The sequence below is a fragment of the Amblyraja radiata genome, chromosome 25 (genome assembly GCF_010909765.2).
Source record: "Amblyraja radiata isolate CabotCenter1 chromosome 25, sAmbRad1.1.pri, whole genome shotgun sequence".
NCBI lineage: Eukaryota > Metazoa > Chordata > Chondrichthyes > Rajiformes > Rajidae > Amblyraja > Amblyraja radiata.
Window position 1 is genome coordinate 25,643,550 of NC_045980.1, and position 24,530 is coordinate 25,668,079.

General features: G+C 41.1%; 1 protein-coding gene across 3 annotated transcripts in view; it reads right to left on the reverse strand.

The window, feature by feature from the left end:
* The window catches only part of LOC116987466 (hepatic lectin-like), a 32,900-nt gene that overhangs the window by 5,660 nt on the left and 2,710 nt on the right, over positions 1-24,530 (reverse strand). For 2 of the 3 annotated variants that reach the window (XR_004415717.1, XM_033043530.1), the window contains exons 3-8: positions 22,746-22,826; positions 17,390-17,485; positions 16,110-16,205; positions 9,052-9,135; positions 4,426-4,521; positions 1,712-1,786 (exon numbers count right to left, since the gene is read on the reverse strand). Coding sequence is in view for 2 of the 3 variants with exons in the window: in XM_033043530.1 (XP_032899421.1) it covers positions 1,712-1,786; positions 4,426-4,521; positions 9,052-9,135; positions 16,110-16,205; positions 17,390-17,485; positions 22,746-22,826 (528 nt within the window). In the remaining variant the exon portion in view is untranslated. The remainder of the gene's footprint in view (positions 1-1,711; positions 1,787-4,425; positions 4,522-9,051; positions 9,136-16,109; positions 16,206-17,389; positions 17,486-22,745; positions 22,827-24,530) is intronic. The other variant, XM_033043531.1, reaches the window with a different exon arrangement.

Here is a 24,530-nt window from a genome sequence, read left to right on the forward strand (position 1 = left end):
CCAGTTTGGAAAGCTATGTTCGAAGACTTCTGGAAAAAGGAATCAGTGAGTTCATAGCTGAGAGATAGCCAAGATAAATGAATACCATTAATATTGACCATATCAATAATCTAATTGTTTTTTCCATTAACATTGAATACATGCATGTATTTCAGCATACTGCAATTCCATGAATAAATGTACTACATAGTTTTTGTTAATGATGTGGATATAATTCTTCCATCATCTCTTCCATTGTAAACCAGAACCAAATGTACTATGGTTGGGTGGCACAGTGGCAGAGCTGGGTTCAATGCTGACCATGGCTGCTCTCTGTATGGAGTTTGTATGTTCTCCCTGTGACCACGTGGGTTTTTTCTGGTTGCTCCCACACTCCAAAGACATACAGGCTTGTAGGTTAATTGAGTTCGGTAATATTGTAAATTGTCTCTAGTGCGTATGATAGTGTTTGTGTACGGGGTGATCACTGATCAGCGCGGACTCGGTGGGCCGAAGGGCCTGTTTCCGTGCTGCATCTCTAATGTCTAAAGTTTAGTCTAAAGTCTGAAATTGTCCAAAAAAGCATTTTTTCAAAACTCCTTCTGTGGTATGCAGACTGATCTTTAATTAGTAGGCCCTGCCATTTTACAGCCGAAATTTCAATAGAGCATTTAGAGGAACAGCCAAAGAAGGTTCGCTCAGAAGTTACTGTCAGTTGAAAGTCACTCATGCTCGTGGCTGTACCTTGATTTCCAAAGTCAGATCATTCCAAATAAGGAGGTCCTATAGGAGTTTAAGAAGGAACTGCAGATACTGGAAAATCGAAGGTACACAAAAAAGCTGGAGAAACTCAGCGGGTGCAGCAGCATCTATGGAGCGAAGAAAATAGGCAAAGTTTTGGGCCGAAACCCTTCTTCAGGCCCTATAGGTGGTTGGGCCGTGATGGACATTGGTGTGGAATATCAGCCTGGAATTTTGTGCTCAAGTGTCTGGAAACATAGAAACATAGAAAATAGGTGCAGGAGTAGGCCATTCGGCCCTTCGAGCCTGCACCGCCATTCAATAAGATCATGGCTGATCATCCAACTCAATATCCTGTACCTGCCTTCTTTCCATAACCCCTGATCCCTTTAGCCACAAGGGCCACATCTAACTCCCTCTTAAATATAGCCAATGAACTGGCCTCAACAACCCTCTGTGGCAGAGAATTCCAGAGATTCACCACTCTCTGTGTGAAAAATGTTTTTCTCGTCTCGGTCCTAAAGGAACTCCCCTTTATCCTTAAACTGTGACCCCTTGTCTTGGACTTCCCCAACATCGGGAACAATCTTCCTGCATCTAGCCTGTCCAACCCCTTAAGGATTTTGTAAGTTTCTATAAGATTCCCCCTCAATCTTCTAAATTCTAGCGAGTACAAGCTGAGTCTATCCAGTCTTTCTTCATATGAAAGTCCTGACATCCCAGGAATCAGTCTGTTGAACCTTCTCTGGAGTCAGATCCAAGCTTGGCAATGGGAATACTGCCAAGAAGGAAGATATTTTGTTTTTATCCATTTGTACAAGGGAGGTGGACATTGTTTGTTCATCTTTGTATGCCTCTGGTTTAAATGGGAGTTAAGAGTCAACCATATTGGGTTGGAGTCACTTACAGGGCTGACTGAAGAACTGGAAAACCTTCACTGAACTTCATTCGAGCCTAATTTCGATAAAGTAAATGAATGCTGTTATCTTACCCTTGGGCTCCAACATTGACATCAGGGTTGAGTTCAGTTCTTCCAGCTTCTCTATCTTGCCAGATAAATTTGCCACTAAATGCATTTAAACACAAATGCACAATTACATGTTTAATAAGGTGCAGACATTTTAAAGTAATTGTCCTTTTGAAAAGGAAGTTGGCTAGGCATTTGTGGAAAAAAAAATGGCTTTGTTGGGGAAGACAAAATCAGGTATAGTACAGAGTAGAGCAAATTCACATACATTCTGGGTTATTAATTAATTTCCTATTTTTTCAGCAGGATTCTCATTCTCTAAACATTTTATTCCTACACTCAAAATTCACCTGACCAAGCCTTTTGACAGTTAATCAGCAATTCTTATTTGCATACAGAATAATCTTAACTGACCCTGTTTCCTCTGAGACAATGCAACTTAAATGGCCAGCTTTCTAACCGCACTAAGATCTTCTATGATTCCAAATATAATCTTATGCATGTCTTGACTGCAAGCAGAGTAGCAGATGCATTTGTCTGTAGTGTAAATACAAGCATTGGGAGATCGCACTTAGAAATCTTCCTGTCGTGAGTACCTCGCAGAAGGCCTGGGTGGTTTCCACGCCCTCCTACCACGTGCAAAAAAACATGCTTCCTGCTTGCACTATTCTTTACCAGCCTGTCCATTCCTTTAACTCCTCAGAATACACTCCCAACCCCTGCCTCATCCATTCATTCATTCAGTAGCAATAAAAGGATAGTGTTTCTCTTCCTCTCAGAGCTGTGGTATTGTAACAAGTTCAAGACCTTTTAGGTTTAGGTTCAAGTTTATTATTCGCCCGTGTACTGAGGAGCAGTGAAAAGCTTTGTTTTGCATGCTATTCAATAAAGTCAGATAACACTATACATAGATACAATAAATCCAAGGTAGGTACAATAGGTAGAGCAAAGGGAAAGATACAGAGTGCAGAATATAGTTCTCAGCATTTAATGGCAGCATCAAGTATCCAGACATAAAATCCAATGTGCTCAATGGGGTGAAGGTGAATTTGAACAGTACCCTAGTTTATGGAAGGACCTGCCTGATAACAGAGGGGACGAAGCTGTTCCTGAGTTTGGTGGTGTGCGTTGTCAACCTTTGATATTTTCTCCCTGACGGGAGTGGGGAGAAGAAGGAATGACCGAGGTGGGAAAGGCCTTTGATTATGTTTTTCTGCTGTCCCAAGGCAGCGTCACATAATAGGGAATATCAAGCTTGGCATTACAAAAGTGAACCCAGACGGCATTATCATATGAATTTCACAATTGAAATTTAATGCAATTTTCACGAAGAACATGAAGGAAATCCTGGATGCTAATTTAAAGCCGAATGATTTGCATGGAGCAATGTTCAGGCCATAAATGTTTGCCAAACACAATTGAAACTTGTCTTTCAATTATTTTTTAAATAAATTCTAACAAGCTATTTCTCAGGCAACATTTAAGTTAATAGATTCTTGAATGGAAGTATCACGGTGGAGCAGATTTCCTCTTTTTGGACTTTAAAGTAACATCTCTAAAAATCTGAAATGAAACACGATGAACAATATGAACAACTGCAACTGATTTTATGTTTTCATTCATGCCAGACATGTTAGAGCATATTGACTATTCTTCCATTTCATGCAAATGGAAATTGAATGTGACCTACACTTTGTTTCTATTCATTAATTGCAAAGTACTTTTAGAAAAAGTTGTACATGCAAAAATCATTTTAGCTTGGAATAATTTATTATTGTTTTTCAGTTTGCCTTTCAATAGAGAACTTCATATAATATCCCCACCCAAAAAATAAACGTGCACATTATTTATGGGTTCTATAGAAGGCAACTTCATTTAGAGGGTAATATCAAAATTCCATCAGATGGATTAGGTAGAAGTGCTTATCTGCAACCTTATCTCTAGCCTAATCTTTTGTATTATCAAGTTACATGGCTTCTACTTCAAGAGCAGAAATGCTTCAAGGGCTATGTGCACAAAGCTCTGGTATAGTCTGTTTATTTAAGTATATGTCAATCCTGAAAAATGCAAAAAGAGGAACAACAATGTAACGAGATACATAATAAATCTCAGTCACTTAATACCTCGACCGTTCAGCAGCAAGTTAACTAATTACTTATTGTTAATACTTACATGATATTTTATTTTCAACAAAGCAATGTCTATATCCCTTACTAAATATTTGAAGCTACAAAATTATTTATTTCTAAAATACAACATTGATCAGCAGTAATATTTAATCATTATTAACTTGCATTCACATTGAATTGTGAAGGATCTGACATAAAAATTCAACATTTCACACACATTCTACTACATATTTTTAAAACACTTTAAGCTGGTAATAAGAATAATAACATATTTCATGGTATTCATTAATATCCATATGCAGTAAATGTAGGTTGATTATGGTTAACGTTGTGGCAATTATTCAATTAAATGAATTAATTAGAGCAGATGTAGGTAGAGTGATATGATGTGGTTAGTTGTAAAAAAGTAATGTTTCTGAATTACAGGTAATTACAGAATTATGGTTTGTGGATAGTTCTCAGGAACAGAATGCTTATGTAACCCAGGGACTGCTTACACTTGTATATTGCATATTTTATTCTTAAATAGTTGAAATACTTTTCTGCATGAGAAAGTTAAATGTTAACTGTCTTCCCCAAATAGCTTTACTGATTAATTATCTTTCTTACCAAGTGACATCACTTGTTGGAGTTGCAAAGAAACGGAATCCTTGAATAACTGTATGGAATTTGAGTTCTGTTCTTGGACTTGAGAAAACTGCTTGTCTGGAAGAGAAAACACAAATATTTGACAACACTTTAATTGGCTGCATAAACGAGCCCAAATTAGTGCAAAGAAGTTGATCATTTTTTACATAGTGGAGAGAGCGATTCTGTTTTGTGGCACAGGACATAACACAGTGACAGCAGTAATCTCCATTCATTGTTCATGGGAGTGATTAAGATAGTCCCAGATAGGACAATGCAATTCTTGCTTGCTGCAGCACAACAGAATATTGTAGGCATAAATACAGATCAAATGAGTGTGTCCATATACCATAGAATATATATATATATATATATATACACACACATAAATAAACAGATAAAGTACAATAAGCTGTTATAGTTCAGAAGGTACACAAAATAGCTGGAGAAACTCAGCGGGTGCAGCAGCATCTATGGAGCGAAGGAAATGGGCAACGTTTCGGAAGAAGGGTTTCGGCCCGAAAGTTGCCTATTTCCTTCACTCCATAGATGCTGCTGCACCCGCTGAGTTTCTCCAGCTTTTTTTTGTACCTTTGATTTTCCAGCATCTGCAGTTCCTTCTTAAACACTTGTTATAGTTCAGAGTTTGTTTGAAGTTGTGTTTAATGGTCTGATGGCTGTGGGGAAGTAGCTGTTCCTGAACCTGGATGTTGCAGATTTCAGGCTCCTTTACCTTCTACCTGAAGGCAGTGGAGAGATGAGTGTGTGGCCAGGATGGTGTGGGTCCTTAATGATGCTGGCATCCTTTTTGAAGCAGCGACTGCGATAGGTCCTCTCGATGGTAGGGAGGTCAGAGCCGATGATGGACTGGGCAGTGTTTACAACTTTTTGCAGACTTTTCCGCTCCTGGACGCTCAAGTTGCCAAACCAAGCCACGATGCAACTGTTCAGCATGCTCTCTACTGTGCACCTGTAAAAGTTTGAGATAGTCCTCCTTGACATACCGACTCTCCGTAGTCTTTTCAGGAAGTAGAGGCGCTGATGTGCTTTCTTTATGATTGCGTCATTGTTTTGGGACCAGGAGAGATCTTTGGAAATATGCACGCCCAGGAATTTGAAGTCCTTTCCACCATCGACCCATTGATATAAATGGGACTGTGCGTCCCCAGCCTACCCATTCTGAAGTCCACAATCAGTTCCTTGGTTTTGCTGGTGTTGAGAGACAGGTTATTGTGCTGGCAACATTTGGTCAATCGGTTGATCTCACTTCTATACTTTGACTCGTCCCCATCAGTGATTCGTCCCACAACAGTGGTGTAATTGGCGAACTTGATGATGGAGTTCGCACTATGCCTGGCTACGCAGTCATGAGTATAGAGTGAGTACAGCAGGAGGCTGAGCATGCAGCCTTGAGGTGCTCCCGTGCTGATTATTATCGAGGATGACACATTTCCACTAATATGGACAGACTGTGGTCTGTGAATGAGAAAGTCGAGGATCCAATTGCAGATGTGCAGAGACCCAGATCTGAGAGCTTGGTAACCAGCTTGGAGGGGATGATGGTCTTAAATGCTGAGCTGTAGTCAATGAATAACAGTCTGAAGTATGAGTTTTTGTTGTCCAAGTGGTTCAGAGAGGAGTGGAGAGCCAGTGAGATCGCATCCACTGTTGATCTGTTGTGGCGGTAAGCGATCTGCAGTGGGTCCAGGTTTCTGTCGAGGTATGAGTTGATTTGCGCCATGGTCAGCCTCTCAAAACACTTCATCACCACAGATGTTAGTGCCAGTGGTCGAATGCTGAAAGCAATTTCTCATTATTCCCCTTTTGAATGGACTCCAACTGGTTCACAGCAGGGCTGCCATGCCTGAGTTCCTTGACTGTTGTCCCAAATAAAAAGAATGGACACTGTAACAAAGTTTAGAAGAAATAGAATTCTGTCATCCACGAAATGTTGCCTGTGATGCAAATAGAATCTGCTAGCAGTGTGCTCTGGTACAAATGTGATATACACTAGCAGTGCAGAATGTAAAAGCATTGAGACTGTGTGGGGAGTTTATCAGCTTGAGGTGAAATTATCTATATAACTAAAAGTCTCATCTTGACCACTTCCTGTCTGTGCTGTGTATTGATTTTAGAAAAAAAATGCTACACTATATCACTAAGATTTTTGGCCAGCTTACTCACAGTGCTCCTCCGCTGTGGCAGCCCCAAGGATTTTTCCAATTGATTAAAAAAAAAGTTATGAATGTTTAAAAAATCTTGAGAACAGCTGATTGGTCCTCTCGCCTGTCAATCACCATGATGAAGGTAACGCTCCTCCTGGGGGGGGGGGTGGGGGAGGGGGGTGGGGGGGGGGGTGGGGGGGGGGGGGGGGGGGTGGGGGGGGGGGGGTGGGGGGGCAGGACTATATATATCCTCGAATGCCTGGACGTGAGCCAGTCACTCTGGAAGATCGCGAGGGATAGGCCACAATTGTGATTCTGCTGTGAGTCTACTGAACTGTGAGTCTACTGAACTGTGAGTCTACTGAACTGTGAGTCTACTGAACCGTGAGTCTACTGAACTGTGAGTCTACCCTTTATGTGCTTGATGTGGTTATGTGTTTATGTGGTTATCCATTTTGTGTGGTTAATCCTTAATGTGCTTGCAATAAATGATTTGTTAGCCAGTAATGTGCTTGGCATGAATGATGATTTGTTAACCCTTAATGTGCTTGCAATAAATGATTTGTTAGCCAGTAATGTGATTGCAATGAATGATCATTTGTTAACCCTTAATGTGCTTGCAATAAATGATTTTTTAGCCAACAATGTGGTTGCAATGAATGGTGATTTATTAACCCTTAATGTGCTTGCAATAAATGATTTGTTAACACTTAATGAAATGAAATGAGTTGTTTGGCATGCCCTGTGTTTTTGCTTTTGCTTTGCCTTTGATTTGCTTGAGCTCAACTGAAATGAAAGCAAATGGATTGTATTGTTGGCTCGCCCCGCCGGCACTGTGCTTTTGCTTTTGCTTTTGCTTTGCCTTTGCTTTGCTTGAGCTCAACTGAAATGAAAGCAAATAGATTGTATTGATGGCTGGCCCCGCCTGCCCTGTGCTTTTGCTTTTGCTTTGCCTTTGCTTTGCTTGACCTCACCTGCCCTGTGCTTGACTTGATTTGACTTGACTTGATATGGATTGACTTGACATGAAATGGATTGTTGGCCCTGCACTCATTGTGCTTGACTTGACTTGACCCACAACACACATGCTAGTGCTCCAGAAGCCCCCCCCCCTCCCTCCACCCCCCCCTCCCCGTGGAATTGGTGGAGAGGTGGAATATTGCATTGGGAACCAGCCCACCCCGTGTGAACCTGGGACCCAACGGGTCCCACTTAGTCTAGTATCATATAACAGGCACGTAATGTAGTTTAAATGACATTTTAATGCTTTCCTCACCTACTTTTAAACAAGGAGGCACAGCATTTTAATTGCTGATGGAATGGCAGCTAGGTACTCACAATCATCACAGATTCAACTTGAAGAACACATTTTCACTTCTTGAGGGGTCAATGTTACTCATACTGTCACCTTTGAATGCCAAGCCACATTCTATATCAAAGTGAGCATTCAAGGACCACCTCTCTGGTACAGTACTCCCAGAAGAATTGGTGAGAATTGGACCTATCCATCAACAGTAATATGCCAAGGTTAGATGCCTGGTACAAAAATATCTGATTTGCAATTGAATTGATCTAACCCTGTTGAGTATATTGTTGGCAAGATGCAAAATCTCCTCCACTAAACTGTCCTAGCGCTATTGGGTAGCACAGTTGCACAGCTTGTAGACCCACCCTTGCAGAGCCAGAGACCCAGGTTCAATTCTGACCTCAGGTACTGTCAGTGTGGGGTTTGCACTATGACAACAATGGTCTCCTCTTGGTGCTCTGGTTTTCTCCCATATCCCACAATTGTTTGGGTTGGTAGGTTAATTGGCCACAGTAAATTGCTCCTAATGTGGAGATGAATGGTAGTTTTTGAGGGAGGATGGGGAATGTGGGGAAAATAAAAATGAAATTAATGTAAGGTGGTTAGTGTAAGTTGTTGATGGAGTGCAGACTTGATGGGCCATAAGGCCTGTTTGTGTGCTGGATAAACTAATACCTCACACAGCAAGGCAACAGGCCCTTCAGCCCACCATGATTATCAAATATCTGTATACTTTAATTCAACAGTAACCTAATTTTTCCCCCTCAAATCCCCATCAACTCTCCATCTCCCAATCCACTCCTCCTCCCACACACCTATACTGCGGGAAATTGTCGAACCAGCAAGCACATCTTTGGCAGGTGGGATGAAACCAGAACACCCAGATAAAGTCCACAAACTGGGGGGATAGATGCAAATCTCTGCAGGCAATATCAGAGATCAGAATCAAACCTGGGTCGCCATGAGTCAGTAGGGCTAATTGTGCCCTTCAAATACAAGCACAGATCTGTGTAACAACTTTCAGGCTGAATGATGAGCTATTTATGATAGAATTAGAGATCACATTCAGAACAGTCAATGTTAAATATTTGCCACATCTCGTTATTTTATTATAATGTAAATGTTTTTTTTTCTCACCGGCTTCCTTCAGAGTCTGCACATTCAATCCGACCCGTGAGAGGGAATCTTGCATCGTTTGAATGTTGTCCAGAACTGTTACAGCTGAAAAAGGTACGTTTAAAAAAAATAAATGCCTGGTACAGCTTCAGTCACAGGTAAACTTAGAATCAAATGAAGAGATGGTGTTGGAGTCAGTTTGTTACAGTTATCCAATTAATTCCACTCAGCAGTTCTTCATCCAAAACTTATTTTTTTTCTCCTCCCATGTATTTACAACAATCTCTATTGGGGTATTAGTACTGGATCGGCTTCCTCTATCTCCAGTACCGAAATGTTTTATGGCATAATGCTTCTTTGGTTCCCTGAGAGCTGCTTTCCTAGGAACTTCTACCCTTGGGAATGTGCTGGACTAGAAATTCTTACTTTAAAAAAAATAATGGTTCAATGTAACATCTGGGCTTGCTGCTTGCCACAATGTGCTGGAGGAAGACTTCCTTCTGCACTCATGTAAGTGTAAGTGTGCACTTGAGGCTCATACATTCCCTACAATCGGTCTGAGGAAGGCTCCCGACCTGAAATGTCAACTACCCATTTCCCCCGGAGATGTTGCCTGACCTGCTGCGTTCCTCCATAATTTTGTGTCTATGTTTAGTATAAACCTGTATCTGCAGTTCCTTTTTATTGCATTTTGATTCTGATTCACTTGGGTATGATCTCCTAAAACTCCCTGATATCTAGTGAAGTGTTCTAATGCATGATTTTTCTATAAAATTATATTACATTCTTTTTAAATATGAGAGCTTTGAATATTATTTGTAGCTTATCATCATATTATGTTAACATTTATAATGAAACCAGGTTGCATGTTGTATTTCTACAATTGCTAAATAATGTTTTATTATGAATAGAATGAAATAAAATAGTACAGCACAGAAACAGGCCCCTTCACACACATTGTCCATCCCTTTAGCAGGTTAAACTAAGATTTTACTTCGGAGTCACGTGAGTGACTTCGTGAAGAACCCCGCCTACGGCGCATGCGTGTCATATCGCATACACGCATTGAACGTGTCGGACCTGGGGAGGACGTCCCCTTGAACGGGAGAGTTAACAAGCCGGTCGACGGCAGGTAAGTGATTCTGCATTTTCACCGTTTTTTAGGAATGGATAGAGGACGCAGAAAGGCTGTGAAGAAGCTGCAGGATGTCGGCAGTAAAGGTGCCAGGGACCCGCAGCAGCAGCCGACGGCACAGGCAGTTTGCGTTGAGCCAGCTGTGCCAGATTCAAACCCCGCGCCGGGAAAAACTAATTCTAGACCGGGCGGGAAGGCGAACCGCAAAACGAACCGCTGGGAAAGTGAGCCCGAAAAATCGCCGGTAAATACTTACTTGTATAGCAGTGATGATGACCAGCTGCAGGGCATAGAGCAGCCGGCAGCGATCGCATCTGCAGAGCTCGGAAAACAGTACGAGTGGCTGCAGCATGTGGGGCCGTCATCTATCTGTTTGGAGGAGTACCGGGACGGCGAAAAACGGCGTTTGCAGCGGCCGGGAGCAACCAGAGCCGGTAGGCATGGCGACGAGTTGCGATTTAAACCGCGTGCGACTAGTGCCCGAGGGCACGAAAGTCGGCAGGAGCGGTGGGCTAAAAAGAAACACCCGCGAGCGACTAGTGCGGGAGAGCACGAAAGTCGGCTGGAGCGGTTGTGGGAGGAACATCTCCATAGTGTCAGGCTCCAGAAAATGGATAAAAGCCGCACACATACAGGTGTAAGTCCCTCAGAGCATGGCCAGAAAAGGCTGCTGGACATATCATCCTCATCTGAAGAGGGTGTTCAAGGGCTGCCTGACTCGGACTCTGAACAAGAGTCAGAGCCACGTTCCCATATGGAGGATGAGGGAACACAGTTGCTGGACATGGTGCACACATATTTCCAGCAAGAAGAAACTGGAAAAGCGACCAAAGGATATGTCGGAAAACGGTATCATCCTTATGGGACGACTAAAAAAGCAAGTACTAGTATGTATAGTACGAAAAATTGGAGAGAGGCCAGAGGAAACCAGCAACAGCGTCCTTTTTTAGGGGTTGGCCCGGGACGCCCACAATGGAAAATGCGGAAGCCTCCACTTCAACATTTACCCCACTTTCAACCTCAAGGCCCTCCGCAACCTCGGTTAAGACCAAGAAAGTAACACCACCGATAACCATGGAGGTAGGTGGGTCTGTGCCTCAAAAATTAATAAGGAGCACAGAACTTGGAGGGAGGTTGCAATTTCATTTGGAAGCATGGTGTAAGTTAACTGTGGATAGGTATATCCTTAGCAGTATTAAGGGATATCTTATAGAGTTTATACACATACAAGAACCTCCAGTACAACATACACCGGACAGAACTTATATGCTTACCAAATTAGACAGAGCTAAAGCAAAAATTGAAATACAAAGGTTGTTCACGAAAGGAGTAATTGAAAAAACCAAACATGAACAACAGGAATTTGTCTCAAATATATTCATTAGACATAAGAAAGATGGGGGTTGCCGGATAATTATTGATTTATCAACACTTAATAAGTTTGTACAATATGCTCATTTTAAAGTGGATATTTGGATGATATCTTGATTGTGGGGAAAACTTATGAATTGGCTAGTAGAGCAGTGGTTGCCACAAGAAAATTGATGGAACAGCTGGGATTCATTATCCATCCAATTAAGTCAAGATTAACACCTGCAACTAATATTGATTACTTGGGGTTCACTATTAACACACTTGATATGTTAGTGACTTTACCTATAGGGAAAGCCACTGAGTTCCAAAAGGATTGCACAGAGCTTATTAATACCGTTAAACCATCCATTAGACGGGTAGCCAGGATTATTGGGAAAATTATAGCCACGTTTCCTGCCATTCAATTTGGACGATTGCATTACCAAAATTTACAGAGAGAAAAAATTAGAGCACTAAAAATTAATAGAGGCCATTTTGATAGGCCTATGGAGCTAACAATTAGAGCTATAAAAGAACTACAATGGTGGGAACAAAATGTTATATATAGCTCCAACCCAATAGTTATTCCAAACCCATCTGTGGTATTACAAACAGATGCCAGTGCACTGGGTTGGGGAGCAACGGATACCATCTCGAGCTCTGGAGGGAGATGGAATATACAGGAAACTAACCTACTTACCACAAAGGGTATAAATTACTTAGAAATGTTGAGTGCTTTTTATGGTTTAAAATCTTATTGCTCGGGAATGATTAACCAGCATGTTAGATTGCAGATAGACAATACCACGGTGGTGGCATATATAAATCATATGGGTGGAAATATATCAATATCCTGTGATGAATTGGCAAACCATATTTGGGAATGGTGTATCCAAAGGAATATTTGGTTATCGGCTACGTATCTACCAGGGATACTTAATTCAGTGGCAGACGCCAGGTCACGAAAATTTAATGAAAATACGGAATGGATGTTAGACAGAAAGATATTTGCTGATATCACAGCAAAGTACGGAAGGCCGGATATTGATCTTTTTGCATCCAGGTTAAATCATCAGTTACCTAGGTATATATCATGGGAACCAGATCCTGAGGCAGAAGCTACAGATGCATTCTCTTTGCACTGGGGGAAATGGTTCATTTATGCATTTCCTCCTTTCTGCCTCATCAATCGGGTACTACGGAAAATTCAGCTAGACTCGGCATCTGGGATTCTCATAGTACCTGATTGGCCTACCCAACCATGGTTCTCGGTGCTGCAGGATTTGGTGCTTACACCATATATTACTTTAAAACATAGTCCTCAGTTGCTGGTGCATCCGGTGACTGGGGACAGCCATCCTTGCCATAATTATCTAAATTTATTGGTTTGTAGACTCTGAAGGAACCATTTCGGCATCTGGGTTTATCTGATAGAACTGTGGACATGATCACAGCAGCACAGAGACTGTCCACTCAAAAACAATATTTATGTCATGTCAAGAAATGGACTAAATACTGCCTGGACAACAATCTAGACCACAGAAAGGTGGATATTCCAGCTGTCCTAGAATTCCTCACAAGCCTGCACTTTGAAGGACTCAGTTACAGCACGGTCAATAGTGCTAGGAGTGCCTTGTCCAGTTATTTATGGGAAGGCACAGAAAGACAGGGTGTCGGCTCACATCCTCTAGTAATAAAACTGCTACGAGGCATCTTTAACACTAACCCACCAAGGGCTAGATATAGCCAAATCTGGGATGTGAGCGTAGTCCTAAAAATGTTACGGAATTGGTCACCGGCTACGGCATTACCGCTAAACTATCTAACTATGAAAATGGTTATGCTTATGGCGCTGGTCACAGCGCAAAGGGTCCAGTCATTACAGAAGTTAAGATTGGATAACTTGACGGAGGCGACAGGAAGGCTGATTTTCGTGATCCAGGGCATTATTAAGCAAAATAGACCAGGATCAGCGGGTCAGGTGATAGAGTTCATAGCCTATCCACAGGATGAACGTCTCTGTGTAGTAAAACACATCATGTTATATATGGACAGAACGAAGGCTATCAGAGGCAATGAAAAGGCTCTTTTAATTAGCCATAAGAAGCCATACCATAAAGTCTCGACTCAGACCATTTCACGGTGGCTGAGATATTGCTTAGTTCAGGCAGGAGTGGACACTAATGTATTCAAATCTCACTCCACCAGGGCTGCATCTACATCAGCAGCTAATCGCCTGGAGGTACCGATGGACAATATCCTCAGAACTGCAGGATGGTCATCAGAGAAAACGTTTCGCACATATTACAACAAACCAGTTAGAAAAGAAGAAACGTTTTCGGGCAAAATTTTGAGTTCTATTTAATTTACACCTGAAGCTTATAAGGTTTATAAATTGATTTAATAAATATTATTTACAATTTTTGCTTAAAAATGTTGGTATCATTGTGTTTTTTTTTTTTTTTAAATACCAGTAACAATTTCTCCCAAACTACCAAGGCAGTTGTGAAGATTGGACTCGTTCCACGGCATGAGGTCACAGAGCTTTGAAGTCTTCACGAAGTCACTCACGTGACTCCGAAGTAAAATAGTAAGATTAAACGAGAACTTACCAGTTTGAAGTTTGATCTTTATTTTATGAGGAGGAACGTTGAGGGAATACGTGCCCTCCGCTCCCACCCTTATATGGTCATATCTTAAACTGGTATCTCTTTAATAATCTTACTATCTTAGGTCATTATTTTCTATCTGTGACCTCACACCGCTGCTTTGAAGAATGACACGCATGCGCCGTAGGCGGGGTTCTTCACGTATTCCCTCAACGTTCCTCCTCATAAAATAAAGATCAAACTTCAAACTGGTAAGTTCTCGTTTAATCTTACTATTCTCTTCCATCACGTGATCCATATCCCTCTATTCCTGGCATATCCATGTGTCAGGAAAAGAGGGACATAGATCACATTTTGGGTTGTTTCAGGTTGCGACCCTTCCTCGTTGTCCATTTCCTCCAAAAATGCTGCCTGATCCACTGAAATCCTCCAGTACTTTACATTTGGCTCAAGATTACAGCATCTGCTGTTCCTTAGGATCGCCATGTTCTGATATTATTTGTTCTGACCACAACGTGCTATGATTACAATTGGCAAGCACTGTGTCAATTCTAGTTTAGGGTGGTATAGTTCATCTTGAAATTAAAATATAAAACAGATGCATTTGTGTCAGAGGTGTGTCCCACATCTCTTCAAATCTCAGGAAGTTTCTACCCAATTACAAATAAATTATTGTGCTTTTGTTATTGTTTAATGTTTATTTTAAACAGTTAATTTAATACTAATAAAATGTAAATGGGAGTTGAAGGACATAATGCAATTACAAAAGCAATTTACATTTTTATTTTTTAATCGATATATTAATGATCTGTCCAAACAATTGAAAGCCTGTAATACTGGGTGCATGATTGGCAATATTTTAGTGACCCATATTATGTATGCAGATGATCTTGTGGTCTTTAGTCCATCTAGTGCTGGTCTCCAGCAGCTCCTTACTATATGTTCTGTGCATGGTGTGGAACATGATATTAAATATAATGCCAGTAAGAGTGCTGTTATGATCTGTAGAACCAAAGAGGAAATGTCTAAAATTTCCTGATTTTAAATTGGCTGACAATAATCTTAGTGTCTGTAATAAGGTAAAATATCTAGGGCATTTTATTACAGAACAAATGACAGATGATGAGGATATTTATAAGCAATGACGCATGCTGTATGTACAGGCAAATATTCTCTTACGTAAATTTGGTGCGTGTGCAGCTGTGGTGAAGATGTCGCTAGTTAGAGCATACTGCACACCACTCTACACTGCGCACCTGTGGTCGAACTATGGAAAGACAAGTTTGCAGAGACTAAAGGTGTCATATAACGATGCCATGAGAACACTGCTAAGGATACCTAGATGGTGTAGTGCTAGTAACATGTTTGTGACTGCAGGAGTCAGTACTTTAGAAGCGATCCTAAGAAATCATATGTATAAATTCATTTGCAGGATAAATGACTATAAAAATGTAATTATTGTGGCCTTGTCAAACATAAGGGTTAGCACTACACGCTACGAATCCCAGCTGTGGAGACACTGGTATCGTTGTCTCGCTGTAGGACATTGATCATTCTTTTAATCTGGATTTTTAATTCATGTATTGTGTTTTTTTTTAATATATAATTTATACTGCTTTTATAAGTGATATACTAAGATTTTATATGTACTTTATGATATTTTTGAATATGCAATGCATTTTTATGTAATGTTGCCCCTTGTCTGGACCTCGAGTCCATAATAAAGTTTATTAATTAATATATTATTATTAATGTATCTGCCAGAATTACTGTGCATCAGAGCTTTCCAATGATCATTTTTCTGGCAGATGCATGATTATATGCATTCCTTCCAATATAAAATATGGGTGTTTTTCTTCATGTGTATATGCGGAAAAAAAAACATAGATTCATTTCATTGTCACAGTTGTGCCATCGGAATAATTTTTTAAGCAGTTTGAATTTTTTTCTTAAATTATTTCATAAAATATTGAATCTCCTACCTTTTTTTTCCATTCTTTGAAATTTGGATAGAAGTGAAGAATTAACATTATTTAGAGACACAGTCATCACGTTTAGGCTCTCTGAGATATGGAAACCTGGACAGTAAAGAAAAATCACAAAATGGACACTGTTGGCCAATTGGATGGAATCTGCCGTGAGGACAGATATACCCCAGCAATTTACCCTTTGGCTCTCCAGTGTAAAATGATCAGGTTTTGATTGTATGACTGGACCATTACTATAAATCCTACTTTATAATATTGCTAGGAAAGGATCTCTAGCTCATCTCTGGGTGTGACTGAACTTGTTTGGCCTCTCATCTTCCATCTCCAACATAAACTTGATTCTGGAAAGGGATCCTGATCTGAAATGTCCTCTTTCCATTCCCTCTACAAATGCTGCCCGACTCGTTGTTCTTCCGGCACTTTATCTTTCACATGAACTTGAGCTCTACTGAAACGTTACCGTCTGTATTCTCATGGAAATCATGTGCCATAAATCCATTTCTACATTTTGTTCCCTATTCAACACTGCTCCATTCTGAAAATTGTAATCCTTTTATGTTGCTTAACCCCTGCCCACTTCAGAAAGCGGAAGCTGGGAGGCCACATACCAGTTTTCATTTGTGGAGAGAGGTAGCAGCTTCAAAGTCATGGGCATCGCCATCTCGGATAACCTGTCCTGGGCCCAGCACATAGATATTATTATGAAGAAGACATGCCAGCATATCTACTTTCTTAGATGTTTAAAGAGATTTGGCATGTCACTGAATAGTCTAACAAACTTCTACGGATGCATTGCAGAAAGTATTCTGATTGGCCTGGTCAGATTCTTGAACTGACCCGCACAACTCTGATCCTACTGCAATAATGGAACACTATGGGCCACCATTTTCACTAACATAGAGTTATTTTCAAATTGTGTTTTGCACTGCACTAATGTCCTACTTTTGCAGTCTTTTTTTGACAATCTCTGGAAGCCTCTAAGATCTTTGTGTTCCAACAATTCTTCTTCAACTTTTTACTACCTGTACTCTAATCCTCTTTGTTTCCCAACATTTTCTCCCTCTTTGATGGTTGTAAACTCCTTGAGAGGTGCCTTGAAATATTTGCGTGTGGAATTTCACGGCCTTTGTTACCACATCCCTCTCAATGTTTAATTCCAATTCAAATTTACTCTCAAATGTTACGTGTGTAAATTCTTCCCCTGTTGCCTTTTCACACCAAATTTCAATGAAACGCTTTGCTGCAAGTGATTTCATTAAGGAGGAATTACATACCTTCTTCTTTAAGGTTTTGTAGCTCAGAGAGAGTGGACATGTTTAGGGCATCCATAAGAGTTTGCATTTGGTTAATATGATCACCGAGCTGTAAATCTAAACACAAAATGGATTGTAAAGTTATTTCAAAAGCTAAATAGTTTGCTGAGTGAATGAAGGTAAATTTTAATAAGTCTTCTGTTTAGATTGTGTTTTGTTATGCTGGGAACCTAGAGCAAAGTCTGTCCTCTGCTGTATGAGATGCTGCCTGTCCTGCTGAGTTATTCCGGCTTTTTGTGTCTATTAATCAACATGGTTACTTCACATCACCTTTGACGGTTTAACAATAATAAAAGTAGTTGAAAATAAATGTGGAGCACCGTTGCCCTACAATGCAATCATTTTTGGCCACTAAAACCCAGATGGATTTAACAGCATGGTATATTTAGGTCTTTAAAAAAAATGGTAAAAATGCAATCGGAGCCTATGATTTAGTGGTTTACACCCTGAAGCAATCACTGAAAGGGGGTCCATGCAAATTCTAGCTGGGCCTCACCTATTTCTCAACTACCAATGATTTGCATTCAGAAAAGGACATCAGTTCTTAAAGGCATATTCCCTGTGGCAGCCGAATGATAAGATTATAAGATCTTATTGATAGGAGCAGAATTAGGCCATTTGGTTCATCAAGTCTACTGTGCCATTCAATCATGGCTGATCTATCTCTCCCTCCTAACCCCATTCTCCCGCCTTCTCCCCATAACCTCTGACACCCAAGAATCTATCAATCTCTGCCTTAAATATATCTACTGACTTGGCTGCCACAGACTTCTGTGGTAAAGATTCCACATATTCACCACCAAAAAAATTCCTCCTCGTATCTTTCCTAAAAGAATGTCTTTTAATTCTGAGGCTATGACCTCTAATCCTAGACTCTCCCACTCATGGAAACATCATTTCCACATCCACTCTATCCAAGCCTTTCACTATTCTGTACGTTTCATTGAGGTACCCCCTCATCCTTCTAAACTCCAGCGAGTAGAGGCCCAGTGCCGTCAAATGCTCATGATACCTTCACCTACTCATTAGAAAAAGTTCAACAGCGGAGTGTGATTCAAATCCTATAATTACTTAGCAAAAATGCAAGTCTTTGTCAACACAAGATCAATACAAGAAGGAAGGTCCTCTGTTTCAGAGTATGGGAATGTGTGGGGTTAGGGGTAGATGGTGAGATGGCAGAGAACCATTGGAATAGTCAAGTCAAGTCAAGTCACATTTATTTATATAGCACATTTAAAAAACAACTCTTGTTGGCCAAAGTGCTTTACATTTGTTATAAGAATAGCACAACAAAACAAACTACATACATATATACATGTAGCCGTCACTCAGAGGACGTCAGGAAAGGCTTGGGAGTATAGATAAGTCTTTAGTCTTGACTTAAAAGAGTCGATAGAGGGGGCAGTTCTGATGGGAAAGGGGATGCTGTTCCACAGCCTAGGGGCTGCAACCGCAAAGGCATGAGCCCCTGAGCTTATGCCTTGACCGTGGGATATTCAGCAACCCCAAGTCGGCCGATCTGAGGGGCCTGCAGGTGGAGTGGTGGGTGAGAAGACTTTTTATGTAGGTGGGGGCAAGCCCATTGAGGGCTTTGTAGACATGGAGGATGATCTTGAAGTTTATACGGAACCGCACAGGGAGCCAGTGGAGAGAGGCCAGGATCGGGGTGATGTGGTCCCTTTTTCGGGTGCCCGTCAGGAGTCTCGCTGCGGCATTTTGGACCAGTTGCAGGCGGGCGGGACAGGCGGAATAAGAAGGACCTGGCAGAACATGGCAATAATTTTCATTATTGATTCTAGTCTTTACCTTTTAGTTGTTGCAGTTCAGAACTCAAATGTTTGTCAGCCTCCTTTAACTGATTAACTTCCTCTGAAATCCGAATATCTTGAAAAGATCATAATTTGTTGATTTCAATATTAGAATTCTTACAATTCAACCAGAGTGGATTAGTGAAAAACTATCCATTCACTTAATAATTGCAGCCAAATGACAGATTACACATCTAGTGTTAGAATTTGCATTGCTGTTTCATTTGTAGGCATTGAAATCTTCAGACTGACCTGTCAGATGTTTGCAAAATTGGTCTCAAATGGCAAAGTGACCACGTGAGCACTGGCGTGCCCCTCCCTCCCCGAGTGTCCCGTCCTGCCTTGCGGGTGCATTGTGACATTACTCGGGGTTTTTTCCGAAATGGGTGAGTTTTCGGGCTGTTTTTAAAACTTTAAATTATTAAAAAGTTCGGAAATATAGGTGGGAATGCGAAGAGAAGATGTTTATCGCCTCGACGGGAAAAATGTGAGTAGAATGTGTGAAAATGGGAAGGTTGTGGCCCAGTGTTTGGAAGAAAATAGGAAAATTAACCTGATCCCCACACACACACACACACACACACACACACACACACACACACACACACACACACACACACACACACACACACACACACACACACACACCACACACACAGACACACACAGACACACACACACCACACACACACACACACACACACACACACACACACAGCACACACACCACACACACACACACACACACACACACACACACACACACACACACACACAAACACACACACACACACCACACACACACACACCACACACACACACCACACACACACCACACACACACACACACACACACACACACACACACACACACCACACACACACACACACACACACACACACACACACACACACACACACACACACACACACACACACACACACACACACACACACACACACACACACACACAGCCACAGCCACAAACAAGACGAAGAATTTTAGTATTACAAATAGATTAGGAAATGAGTGCCACCTGGTGGATATTTTGAAGTTTCGCATGCTGTGAAGACTTGCAAGGCAAATCAATGTAAGGTTTATTGAGGCACATTTAAGTCTGTAAATATGGGCCAAGAACAGTGACAAAGTGAGCAGCATAAATTTGGCCGCGGATTCGGCCCCCATTCCAGTGCCACCAGAAAGCCAAAATTCAAACCTTTTGAATACTTTAGACAAAATGCAATGCACTTTTAATCTATCCATTCCCTTAGAAAGATTGAATTAACAGAAATCACGTTCCGCATGGAGAGGTTTTCCCCAACCCTGTGTTAAAAATCATGCTGATTACTCCATTTCTGCAAGCAGTCAATTCCGCATCCACTCAGACAAAATATTTAACAATATGTAGTTTGATTCCTTGAAACAAATATTTCTCCAGGTTTCACAGCCTCGGCACTCATAGTATTAACATCCCACTCTTGACATCACCTTTGGTGAATCGGAGACATAAAGTAGATGATGGAAACTTGAATAACACAAAGTGCTGGAGTTACTCAGCGCGTCAGGCAGCATCACTGGAGGATATGGACAGGCGACATTTCGGGTCCGAGCCCAAACGGGTCAGTAAATACAGAATCGTGCCAAAAACAGACCATAGTGATCTTTTAGTTCGGCTGGCCAGTCATAAATTCATTATCTTTTAACACATGCCACTATTAATGACGTCCAGCATTCTACTCTGTTTGTGAATCTACCTGGTCATACAAGCATTTCCAGCATATTGCATCTTATATACTGCACATTCACTTTAGTGCAGGGATCTTACCAGGAAATCTTGGAATAAAACAAAAATGAGCTACAACATTAATTGAACGACATCACATTTTCAAAGAGGTTATTTGGTATATTTTGAAGCTCTTGTGATGACAAAAACGGAAAGGGATTACATTTGAAGAGAACGTTATCATAAACATGAAATGCCTGCTTCTGTAGAAGGTATAGATGAATACAAAGAGCATAAAAATCTAGAAGGTGACAATAACGGGGTCAGAGAGAATATTTAAATAGGTCAGGGAATAGTGTAAAGGAAATCCACATTTATTTTATATACGTAACATAATAAAATTGTATTCAAGGAGCAACTGAGAACTTAGGGTCTAAAAGCCCTACCTCTACTCAGGGGCAGAGGGTATTGATAAGATACTAAATAAATAATTTGCAGCCGCCATCATTTACAAAGTTAATGCTACAGCATGACAGTAAATGAGGTGGTAAATATATTTGTGTTTAAGAAGGAACTGCAGATGCTGGAAAATCGAAGATACACAAAAAAGCTGAAGAAACTCAGCGGGTGCAGCAGCATCTATGGAGCGAAGGAAATAGGCAACGTTTCGGGCCGAAACCCTTCTTCAGACTGAACCCGCTGAGTTTCTCCAGCTTTTTTGTGTACCTTTGGTAAATATATTTGTTGTGATTAGATAGTGAACGGCGTTTAACAAAATTGTAGCTACCCAAAGCCGAACTACAGACAGAATGCATTATTTATTAAATTTGAGATTTGGTGACTCTGGGGAAATTTCCCAATTAGTCCAGATATGGTGGTGATAATGGATTAGTATCGCAACAATTGTGTGCATCCCTGTTTACAATAGATAATCAAAATAATGTTCCAATGCTGGACAATCATTTTAAAATTACCGGCGAGGAAAGCGTCGGAAGACTATATAGAGAAGCGTTGGTATCCTTTTCATAAAGCAACCCATCTTTCCAAATGTTGGTCTAGTTCATCTTTAAATTGTTTCCATCACATTGCTTCCATCACACAGGAAGGATGTAAATATGTACAACAGAGACTGTACATCATAACCAACCGTGCCTTCATCTAAATTATTTGTATAAATTACATATCATGTTGACTCTCTAGCGCCAATATCAGTCGTGAACCACTTGTTATTCACTCAACCACTCATCCACTCAACTGCTAGTGGGAGAGTCTAGGCCTGGAGGTCATAGCCTCAGAATTAAAGGACGTTACTTTAGGAAGACGATGAGAATGAATTTCTTTAGTCAGAGGGTGATGAATCTGTGGAATTCTTTGCCATAGAACGCTGTGGAGGCACTGTCAATTGATATTTTTAAGGCAGAAATAGATAGATTCTTGATCGGTACGGGTGTCAGGAGTTATGGGGCAAGAGAATTGGCTTAGGAGGAAAAGATAAATCAGCCATGATTGAATGGCGGGGTAGATATGATGGGCCGAATGACCTAATTCTGCCCCTATTACCGGTGACCTTATGACCTTATATCTAGTCAAACAAGCAAACGCTCCATGTATCCGTAATAGCTGTTTAAATGGGCATAGAACCCGACTCCTGATTGTAGTGCTTCCAGAATTTGGTTTCATTGACACTGGCGAGACTACATTTTAGAAAGAGGAAAACATATGGAATAGCGAAGAGCCTGGAACGAAAGATACATTTATTGTTCCTTGTGGTAGCTACTCACTTACCATTTCCTTGGCGTGTGCTTAGTCCATTGACGCTTTTCAATGAATCTTGAAGTTCTTTAACATCAACAGATATCTTCATATCTACATATTGAAATGTGTGTTATATTTCAGAAACAAAACCTGCTTACAATCAGAAGTAATTAACTGTTCAGCTTTACCATTGAACGAATACAGGAAGTACAACATAGCAGTTTGACAGTTCTCTGAGTGAATCCGACGAATCTGCAGCCGGTTATTATAATGAATGCACGCGGTTTTACTGTCAGAGGAAGACAGTGGAGGTGGATTTTCCCATCGAAATAAATGGTCTGGTGAGGTATTTGAAATGTCCACTTTGCCTTCATAATATTGAAGCTGAAATTAACATGCTTAGCCCAGACCCGTGACGGGCTAATAATGGCATTCTTTTGAAGACGAGGTTTTCTATTCTATTGACGGTTGATACAAAGGCATCGCAGCTGGGCCGGTAGGCGTGACAGAATTCGTAAAGTGGATATCAACGTGTTAAATGGAATGTGTTCTTCTTGGGTTCAATATGGCAAAGTTCCATCTGATGCCAAGAACAGCCACACAGGAGCCGTCACGCCCGTCCCTTCGGTCCACCAACCAACCGCTCGTTCTTGAGCAGCGGCCGAGCGCTGGTGAGCTGGGGAGGACGGGTACTATCGCCACCGTAGCTCCGAAAACGACTGTTTGAAAAATATCATAGCTGGCCAGAGAGATCCGGAGTTATCCTTTCACCTTGATGATATGTTATCACATGTGAAACGTCAATTCTCCACAGATGCTGCCCTGATTGGTGAGATGTCCAGCATTTTCTGCCTCTGTTCCTTGAGGTTGAATAGTTAACAAATTTACACAATGATTGCAATTAGACAGTTCAATTAAAGTGTCCACTTTCTGGTGGATATTTATATTCGATACCTGGGTGTCATGGTACACCAGTCATTGAAAGTAGGCATGCAGGTGCAGCAGGCAGTGAAGAAAGCGAATGGTATGTTCGCATTCATAGCAAAAGGATTTGAGTATAGGAGCAGCGAGGTTCTACTGCAGTTGTACAGGGTCTTGGTGAGACCACACCTGGAGTATTACATACAGTTTTGGTCTCCTAATCTGAGGAAAGACATAGTTGCCGTAGAGGGAGTACAGAGAAGGTTCACCAGACTGATTCCTGGGATGTCAGGACTTTCATATGAAGAAAGACTGGATAGACTCGGCTTGTACTCGTTAGAATTTAGAAGATTGAGGGGGGATCTTATAGAAACTTACAAAATTCTTAAGGGGTTGGACAGGCTAGATGCAGGAAGATTGTTCCCGATGTTGGGGAAGTCCAGAACAAGGGGTCACAGTTTAAGGATAAGGGGGAAATCTTTTAGGACCGAGATGAGGAAAACATTTTTCACACAGAGAGTGGTGAATCTCTGGAATTCTCTGCCACAGGAGGTAGTTGAGACCAGTTCATTGGCTATATTTAAGAGGGAGTTAGATGTGGCCCTTGTGGCTAAAGGGATCAGGGAGTATGGAGAGAAGGCAGGTACAGGATACTGAGTTGGATGATCAGCCATGATCATATTGAATGGCGGTGCAGGCTCGAATGGCCGAATGGCCTACTCCTGCACCTATTTTCTATGTTTCTATGATACAAGTGGGAAGTAGATGACTCGATTGGTGTTTCAAGAAGCGGTTGGCGTTTGCCAAGTCGCAAGTATCAACAGGTACCTTTTTATTACGGTTCACATCTGAAGCTGGATAATGGATTCTGCACAATTCATGGTATCAGGTAAT